The sequence below is a fragment of the Carcharodon carcharias genome, chromosome 13, assembly GCF_017639515.1.
Source record: "Carcharodon carcharias isolate sCarCar2 chromosome 13, sCarCar2.pri, whole genome shotgun sequence".
In the NCBI taxonomy this organism is placed as follows: domain Eukaryota; kingdom Metazoa; phylum Chordata; class Chondrichthyes; order Lamniformes; family Lamnidae; genus Carcharodon; species Carcharodon carcharias.
The window spans coordinates 45,056,485-45,066,303 of NC_054479.1; the positions used below are offsets into that span (position 1 = coordinate 45,056,485).

General features: G+C 43.3%; 1 protein-coding gene across 2 annotated transcripts in view; it reads right to left on the reverse strand.

Annotated features, from left to right (window-relative positions):
• Positions 1 to 9,130, reverse strand: part of rfc5 (replication factor C (activator 1) 5) — a 62,440-nt gene extending 53,310 nt beyond the window's left edge. For both annotated transcript variants that reach the window (XR_005944846.1, XM_041202908.1), the window contains exons 1-2: positions 9,064 to 9,130; positions 4,644 to 4,708 (exon numbers count right to left, since the gene is read on the reverse strand). Coding sequence is in view for 1 of the 2 variants with exons in the window: in XM_041202908.1 (XP_041058842.1) it covers positions 4,644 to 4,708; positions 9,064 to 9,104 (106 nt within the window). In the remaining variant the exon portion in view is untranslated. The remainder of the gene's footprint in view (positions 1 to 4,643; positions 4,709 to 9,063) is intronic.
• Positions 9,131 to 9,819: the final 689 nt, after the last annotated feature.

Sequence of the window (9,819 nt, forward strand, 5' to 3'; positions counted from 1 at the left end):
TATCGTGACTAAGCAATTGAAGTGGGCTATGCCATGGCTCTATTACATTAGCTTCCAAACCTGCCACCGGCTTCCCTGCTGCATGCAGGTCAGCTAAGTCCCATTTTAAAAAATATTTTTAAGTTCAATTTACATACATAAATTACAAGCAACTGAGGTGGACACATCAAATAGTAGCTCTGTGCAGTTTAAAGAACTTTTCAAGACGTGTACACATTTCAATGCTTTTACATGAAAGAATGGTTACCAAAAGAGATAACTAGCGCAGTAATGGGTATGTTTGCACTCCAACTTGAGCAGCGCTACAACACGATCATTGTTGATCCTGCTCTTCTTACCTTAATGATTCACAAAACAGTCAGGATCTTAAAATGAATTCCTAAAAGACTAGCAGTTTCCTGCCCAAAGCACACAACTCTTCTCTCAGTATAAACAAGTTTTCAGTTATTATAGGTTGCCAACTTCAATTTCCTCTCATGTACACTTTTGAGAACAAATTGATAGTTACATTTGTCACCAAAAGGTATAATTGGCACCTTTCAAATAGTTCTTTACGGATTTTTTGACTTGGGAATCACATCCCAACATCCAGAGAATGAATTATCTGTACAAAAATAAATCATCCTACTACTTTCCTTTTCAATGCAAGGTCTACCATCAGCCGTCTCATCAGTGTCCAAAGCTTTTGCAATTTTGATTGCTTTTAATTCACTAGCTTAGATTCAGAGCTGTTTTGGGCCCACTAAAATGTTATAAATCAGCTCTCCAGAAACATCAAGAATCCAAGAACAATTTGTTCCAAATTCATTTTGTGTAATGTAGTCCAGAAAGACACACATACTTGGAACATGGGAACACAACACAACACAAGAAATAGGAGCACGAATAGACCATATGGACTGTTAAGCTGTTCAATACAATCAAGGCTGATTTTGGGCTCAACTCCATTCTCCCACCTGCTCCCCATATCCTTTAATTCCCTGACACACCAAAAATTTGTCTATCCCAGCCTTAAGTGTATTCAACCCTCAATCACAATGCTCTGGGGTAGAGAATTCCAAAGATTCTCAACCCTTTTGAGTGAAGTAATTCCTCCTCATCTCGAAATCATTAGCCCCTTATTCTGAGACTATGCCCCATGTTTTAGGCTCCTGACCGGTGGAAACAATCGGCATCTACCCTATCAAGCCCTTTCAGAATTTTGTAGATTTCAATGGTATTGCCTCTCATTCTTCTAAACTTCAGAGAATATAAGCCCAAGTTACTTAGCCTCTCATCATAGGTCAACTCGCTCATCCCAGGGACCAATTTAGTTAATCTTTGCTGCATCATCTCCACTGCAATTATATCCTCTTAAACGTGGAGACCAAAACTGCACACACTATTCCTGATGTGATCTCACCAAAACCCTGTACAATTATACCAAGACTTCTTTATTTTTGTACTCTAATCCCCTTGCAATAAAAGCCAACATGCCATTTGCCTTCCTAATTATTTGCTGCATCTGCATGCTAATTTTCTGCGTTCCTTGTACGAGCACACCCAAGTTTCACACCTTTAAAAAAAATTCTGCTTTTTTATTCTTACGATCAAAGTGAATAACTTTACACTACCCTGCATCATACCCCATCTGTCATCTTGCTCACTCAAGTAACCTGTCTATATCTTTTTTCATTTATTCAGGGGATGTGAATTTCACTGGCTGGTCCAGCATTTATTGCCGATCCCTAAATGCCCTTGAGAAGGTGGTGGTGAGCTGCCTTCTTGAACTGCTGTAGTCCCTGTGATGTAGATACACCCACAGTGCTGATAGGGAGGGAGTTCCAGGATTTTGACCCAGCGACAGTGAAGGAACGGCAATATATTTCCAAATCAGGATGGTGTATGGCTTGGAGGGGAACTTCCAGGTGGTGGTGTTCCCATCTATCTGCTGTCCTTGTCCTTCTGGATGGTAGTGATCATGGGTTTGGAAGGTGCCGTCTGAGGAGCCTCGGTGAGTTTCTGCAGTGCATCTTGTAGATAGTACACGCTGCTACTGTGCCTCAATGGCAGAGGGAGTGAATGTTTGTGAATGTTGTGCCAATGAAGCCGGCTGCTTTGTCCTACACAGTGTCAAGCTTCTTGAGTGTTGTGGGAGCTGCACTCATCCAGGCAAGTGGGGAGTATTCCATCACACTCCTGACTTGTGCCTTGTAGATGATGGACAGGCTTTGGGGAGTCAGGTGAGTTACTCATCGCAGGATTCCTAGTCTCTGACCTGCCCTTGTAGCCACAGTATTTATATGGCTAGTCCAGTTCAGTTTCTGGTCAATGGTAATCCCCCAGGATGTTAATATTGAGGGATTCAGTGATGATTCAGTCTCTTTACAGCCTCCCTGTGTCTTCTCCACAGCTTATCTTCCCACCTAGCTTGGTACCATCAGCAAACTTTGATACTTCACTCTCAAAAGCTGTGAACAGAAATGCACTGAAATTCAAAGATTTTTTGAGACAAATTATGAAACATTTTTAATAATATCAGCAGCACATTAACTCCTGCAGACCAACTCAAGTGTATAACCTGGAACAGGTCATCTTTTCATCTCATTTAAGGAGAAAAAATATATGTTTAGGACTAATGACAGATTGCACTGAATCCATGCACATAGTATCAGTTACCTACTGCCCTATTACTTATTTTTTAAAATTTCTTTTAGAAGATTAATATAGATAGGTAATAGAAGAAATGTAGCTTAACATGACCATCACCCAACAACAAATTTGAAACCAACAATGAAGTTAAGCTTATGATACTAATGACCTTTCAGAAAACTCTCACATAGACACAGGAGCTTTTAATGTTAATAATTTGGGGCCTGGCACTGAAGTCAAACACACATCTCAAATTTCAATCTGACATTTTGCTTGTGTAGCAGTGGGTCACAGTATACAGAGATGGTAGGCAGCAAAGAGCAACAGGAAAAAAAGCAGAATCCCACCCCTTGCATTGTTACAAGAATCTTTGATTTCTAGGTTATCTTTAAGAACTTCTGTGAACATATTTTTCCCTCTCTAATCTTAGTTAGATATTTGCAATTCTTTTTACCTTGCAGGAGTTGTCTGTGTCTCCCATACTGCAAATTACGTAAAGTACCATATAAACCTACTTTTAAATCATAGGTAGCTTAAAAAGGAAAATGTAAATGATTTTCCAGGCAAGTTTTACACCTTCCTAAAATGTAAGATTATTGTACTACACCTTCACATTCTTTTCATTCACATACTAACTGTTGGTTCATCGCTCAACCCAGTCCTGTGCCCCAGTTAACATTTCAAACCCCACTGGATTGTCCTACGAATACTAAAACCAAAGATCAGTATCAAAAGACATAGGGGCAGGATTTTCCAGCCCCATCATGGCAGGACCCGTCACGGGGGGTTCGGCAGCCCAGCCAGAAGTCCATTGATCCCGGCAGCAGGCAAGGCTGTAAAATCCCAACCTGGATGATTTCTGGCACAAACAGAACTTCAAAATAGTAAGCCTATGGTATATCACACAAAACAATAAAGACCAGAAGGTGTCACGAAGAGTGTGATCTAATCAAAGTCTTGAAATTATTCCATGCAATATATAACATTTTGTTCAATTCATGAAGTTTATTAGTCTTAATGATTTCATGTGGTTCTATGCTGAAAAAAACTCAAGACAAGAAATATTTATTTAAAAAATGTTCATTGCATTAATTTCTCAGTAAAGCACATCAATCTTTGGTGATAAAGAAGGTTAATGGAATCACAAGCAATATTTGTCGGTATTTTTGGAGACACTTAATTCCTTGGAGGTTGCTGCAGCAAACAGACAGTTTAAAGCGGTGCAAAAAAGTTCAGTATAGATATGAATGTGGCCAAGAAACACAGCAATTTCAGAGAATATATTTTGTACTATATTTCATTATGGAGCTTGTGGAAAACAGCATCTTTAGTCTCTTACCCGAGATAAGAAAGAAGAATTCACATGCCACCAGTTTACTATAAAGTACAGTCATGTATCATAAATACCTGCAGTACCTTCAACACATTTAATTAAGCACTAAAGTGCTACGTTACTTGAACCCTTTGCAGGGAAACTATACATATTTTATAGTAACCACTAAGGGATAAATTACCAGAAGAAAAGTCTTCAGGTAGCACAGTGTAATACATTTAAGATTAATCCCCAATACAAAGTACAATGAAATCAGACTTTGCCACACATATTCTGTTAAATTGTGACTTAAATGTTAATTAAAGCTTAAACTCAAGATGTCCCTTTACACATAACTACAGCAATGTAATATCCCAATCAGATAAATATGTACTTGTTGCAGGAAATTTTCTTCTTTCTTTCTGATTTAGACAGAAACATATTGGGTAACTTCAAAAGCAAAATACTGCAGATGCTGGAAATCTGAAATAAAAACAGAATATGCTGGAAATACTCCTTAGGTCCGGCAGCATCTGTGGAGAGAGAAATATTCAGCAGAATTCTGATGAAACATTAACTCCGTTTCTCTCTACAGATGTTGCCTGACCTGCTGAGCAATTCCAGTATTTTCTATTTTTAATTATAGGTAACTTCAATCTTTAGAGCAAACTTCTATCTTATGTTGACGATAACAACTCACTTGTATTGAGGATGTCCTGATGCGAAATAAGGTCATCCAGGGTCTGGGGCCGATACTTTTCCACCCTGGAATAAAATTTTTAACTTAAAGTAGATAAAATCAATTTCACAGCATACATGATTCTACAACACCAGGGCAACTGTGAAGGCTCAAGGATGCATGGTAGGCATACCATCTGATAACCAGCACTTGTTTATGTACAATACACACCTATACACATACGTGCAAAGTTCCAAACACTGGAACAGTTTAAAAGACGTTTCAACACAGAGATTAAAGATCAGGAATTTTCATTTGGGGTTGTGACCAGTCAGTACCACTTCCAAGTCCTGACCACACTCTGAGGGAGAAAGCAGCCATGTGGGGGGAAGTGGGGGGGGGGGGGGGGGGGGGGGAAGACACGACGACGGTGTTCAGGCATGAAGTGAGGAGGAGGAGTAGAGTCAGAGGCTAGGCACCTGTGACAGGACTGCCCCAAGGTTAAGTGATGTCACTCTTGAGGTGTGGCTGGTGGTGGTACAATGAAGGCAAGGCATCTTGCTCCCAAGAGAAGGCCACTCAGCCAAACCAAGCAAGCCTGGCTGGAGGTGGCAGAGCATGTGAGCCGTCACAGAGCCGTGAGGAGAACTTGAATATCGTGCTATAAGAGGTATAATAACCTTCTTTGTCTGTCTAGGTGAGTGCAGCACAACACTCAGATGATAGACCTCCAAGTCTGCAGCCACCAACAAATGCACTAGCTGAGTAGACTGAGGATGCATGGCACTTTTGAACATGCAGTATACCTAGGGTAATTACTGACCCATCAACAAGGTTGAAATCCCTAGCACTACTGAGGGGCTGGCAGCATAAATGCAGCATCTCATTTAAATTAGCTGCTGGAATTAGTGAGAGAAGCCAGCATTGCCTAATCTCTCTCACTTTTGTCCTTGCAGAAGAGGTCACACAATGCTAGGGAGAGGGATTGCACAGGTGGAGGAGTGCCTCTGCTCACTATACTGACTTCAATAGAGGAGACAGTATCTGACATCATGAGGGTGGCATTGCATGAGGAAGTGGCCAATGGAATACCTGTGGGAGAGGGTGAAAAGATATTGAGTTCTATAGATGAAAGGGATAAGTTGCACTCCTTCGCATCTAACAGTAGACCAAAGCTTCAGCTTCGTTGGGAAGTCTCAGTTCTGCAGGCATCTGCTATCAGAGGTGAGTCCTCATGACCTTTTGTCTCCCACAGGGCCAGTCAGTTGCGGAGAAAGAGCATGGCAGTGCTGTAGGACAAGGGTCCTACACAAGATAGAAGCCATAGACCCAGAAATGTCACATCATTCAAGTGCACCCTCACCAACACAGATACAGGTAATCATGCAGGGTTAGAAATGGTGGTACTGGATGAAAAGCACATCATGAGTGAGCAAGAGAAGGTGAGAAAGGCAGGGGCAGCAGTGGACAGTCCCTTTCAGATGATGGAGAACAGACATAGTCAGGCTCAGCTGTGTACGGATGCACAGCCTTGGGAATCATACACAAGACAGCTCTAGCTTGATTGGCAGCGCGAGATATGTGCCCACATGTTGGAGTTCCTTGAGGTAGTGTGGAGTCCTGGGCTAAGAATGGAGGGGTCTGTTCAGCCCATGTGCATCATCATGGCTTAGAGTTTAGAACTGATGAGCTTCTTCATTGAGAGTGGCCAGCCTCATGGAGAACCACATGGAGCAGCACTCATGTAGATGCAAGAACAGCACACTGACAGAATACATGCTACCTTCTGTAGCATTGATCAGTCAGTAACAGTAATGGTGCAAAGAAACATGGAGCGGATGCCATTTGTGGCCCAACTGATGGTTCCCTCTAGCAATCCAGAGCACCAAAGAGCTGAGGCACTCTGATGAGGATAACAGTGCCACTCCTCACGGAGCACCATTATCATCATCTGTCTGCTTGGCCCCTCTGAGCAAGGGACCATCTATGTAGCAGGGCCTTGTGATGAAGGCTGCCCCTGCATTGACACCAGTGCAGCAGCCTTTGGAGGCGCCCCCACTGGCACCTCCACAAAAAGGACGACTGTCCTGGGCATCTCGGCTGCAAGCAGACACAAACGAGCAGGCTGCCTTCACTTCATCGCAGGTTACCAGGGGAGCACCACATAGAACTGGCTAAGAGTGATTGGGTGACTTTCATTTATGATTGTGTAAATTGAAAATTTTTAATTCCTCCTTCCTCACTGCAGCAATTCTGTAATTACATTACAGATGTTGAGCCATGATCCCAAATACATAAGCTTTCATTTTTTAATGGTAACACCAGAAAATAGGGAAGGGCAGTCCTAAAACAAAATATTATATCAAATATACTTTGTACACGGGGTGTGCTGAGTATAAATGTTTTTAAAACATTTACAAAAGCCAGGCCAGACATTTTTATCTTGTTTTCTTCTTGAAGGCTTGCACAAGGTCATTGACTGCAAGTAATATTAGTTTTGTACAAAACATTGGCTAGGCTACAGTTCGTGTATTGCTTGCAGTTCTGGCTACTCCATTAAATAAAGGACATTTTTGACATTGAAAGAATGCAGTGAAGATTCACTCAAATAACGTAATGACTCAAAAGTTGTAGTTTTAAAGAAAGAGCCAAAACAATTTGGGGCTTTTTTTCACTGGAGCAGAGAAGGTAAAGTCAGTTCTAATAGAGGTTTTCAAAATTCTGAAAGGTTTTTAGGAGGGTAACTTGTGAAAAGCTAGGTTCCACTACACGCCAAATTATCAGAGATAAACACGGGCTTATTTCTGCAAGAACAAAAGGAAAGTAAGAAGAAATCTTTCCACACAGTAAATACTTAGAAGGAAAACGTTAGCTTCAGCACAAGCATGATGGGCTGAATGCCCCTTTCTTTAGTGCTGTAATTGCTACGATTTTAGTTTTATACCAACAACAAATTTCAGATATACACATCTTAGCAGGGTTGAGAACTGGAATTCTGTTCAAGTGTAATGGTTGGGTACCCCAAAGTTGAGTACCTGCAGCCAGCACTGGATGTGAATCCTTGATGTCCAGTCCCCCAACTATCCACCCCCAAGCCCCCTCTGCCCAAATCTTTGGGGAAGAAGTTAGCACCCTATTCAGCTGTGTAGGGGAAGGGGGCGGACTTTGGAATGAACATCAACACAGCACTAAAACAAAAAAAGAACTGACCAAATGAACAAGATTGGCAGAAGAACCAAGTGGCCAACCTGCATCAACTGCTGCTGCTGGAGAACCATTAGCTCGGCAAGACACTTTACTGTCTGCCTGATACTTGTTGTCTTTAAGTGCAAGGGCTGTCCGTGACCAAGTGTTGCAGACTGAATCATTTCAAGGTCCAGGGCTACATGCTGAGGGATGCACTAAAGCATGAGGCAGTACCTCAAAAGCTCAACAGGGAAAGGCCACAGTCTAAGGTCCTCCCACCATAATATACTGAGGGGCTGGAACAACTCTTATTTTATAAGGCATACTTTGACCAAGAGAGGTAGTGCAGGTGGTGGGGGTTGCTGGTGAGTATTTGGGGGGGAGGGATGTTCTTGAGATTATTGTGATAAGGGGCAGGGCTTAAAGTCAATTAAAATTTACAATGTATCTTACTGAGTCACATTATCATCTCTCTCTGCTAGCCAACTCACTTGTAGTCCCATTCAAATCACTCAAGCCCAAGACTCCATAGGATCAGAAATTAAAGGATGAAAGGCATCCCTTAAGGTACATGGGACAAGCAATAAAAATAAGGGACAATTCCTTAAAATACAGGACAGTTGGTCACCATGCTCTGGCTGTATGCAAAGAATGTTTGATATGAAATGTAAACTGTCAATATATGGAGTCTGGCAATTTATAGCACCACATACTGCTCTGAAGGAAACTGAACTCATTTCATATAATGTCAAATTTGAATAGTTACGAAATGCACTTTCATTAGTGTTATGTTTTTGTTTAAAGAAAGCACTGTTGACTGTATCAGAGGATTGTAATGAATAGATATAAAGACCCGAGTCAGCTGAGGCTTTCTGGAGCCTGCAAGTCCTACAGAGGAGCAGGCCTGCCCGTGGCTGGCAGCAAGCTGCTGGGAGCCGTGCCCCCCACCCAAGGCCACATGCATATTACACCCGGGGAGGTGCTAAGCCGCCATCCTCGGTCTAGTCCCCGACCCAGTCAGAGGAGAGTGCGGCCCGGGCAGGCGGGCGCGCGGACTTTCCATTTCATTTCAAATCCGCAGCTCGCTCGCGCGCGCCGCCCAGCCGGGCCCAACGGCCGCTCACTCCGCGGGGGGTGGTGTAAGACAAGCAGCCGCTTCCAAAGCTCCGGTACAATGCAGAACAACAAAAAAAAGGCTTTCCTCCGTCTATCGGGCACGGCCAACTTTTATCCGCTCCCTCCCCGCTGCTCTTACCAGGGAAGGTTCCTACTCCTCGGCTCTTTCCCCGTCGCCATAGTGACAACGATTTGGCGCCAAATCCCAGTGCTGGGACGGAGCTCTCGCGAGTTTAAACTGCCTGTGGGTGAGGGAAGCACTGACACAGCCTGCACCAAATGTCACCCGAATAGGCGGCAGCAGGATCGCAACTGGATGAAATAAACTTCCCAGAGAAGCGGACCTCCCCCACCCATGAATCCAGAAGGGTGGCAAAGGGCTAACCTAGGATCGTTGGTTGCAATCTTCCAGTCCCGCCAGCATCTGGAAGCTTGGTGGGTGCGGGAACTTAATTTGGCATGAGGCCAAAAATCAGTTTCCCGGCGGCGGGATGAAAATTTACAATTATGTTCTCAAGACTTAAAAGGCAGGTAGAACTTCCCACTGAACATTGTCGGGAAGCCTTTTGCTAATGCATGCACATTGAAAGACCAGCTCTCCAGAATTAAGTTTCCCCTCCAAATTAAGTTCCCGGCCAATCCAAAATTGGAATTTACAACTGTATAAAAGTGGCTTGCACCCAATGAAGTTGACTTCTTCCACAACCTTGAAGTGAGTAGCCGCTACTTTGGCCATCTAGGGGACTGCTCACAAATGTCAACTTCTTGATTGAGATTGGGTGGTGTTTGGCCAAGCTGCGTGAGGGGCGGGGCGGGGGGGGGGTGGGGGTGGGAGTGGAAGGGGGAGGAGGACCAGCTGGCAAGGGTGAAGTGGAGGCTAGACAGGGGAGGCAGG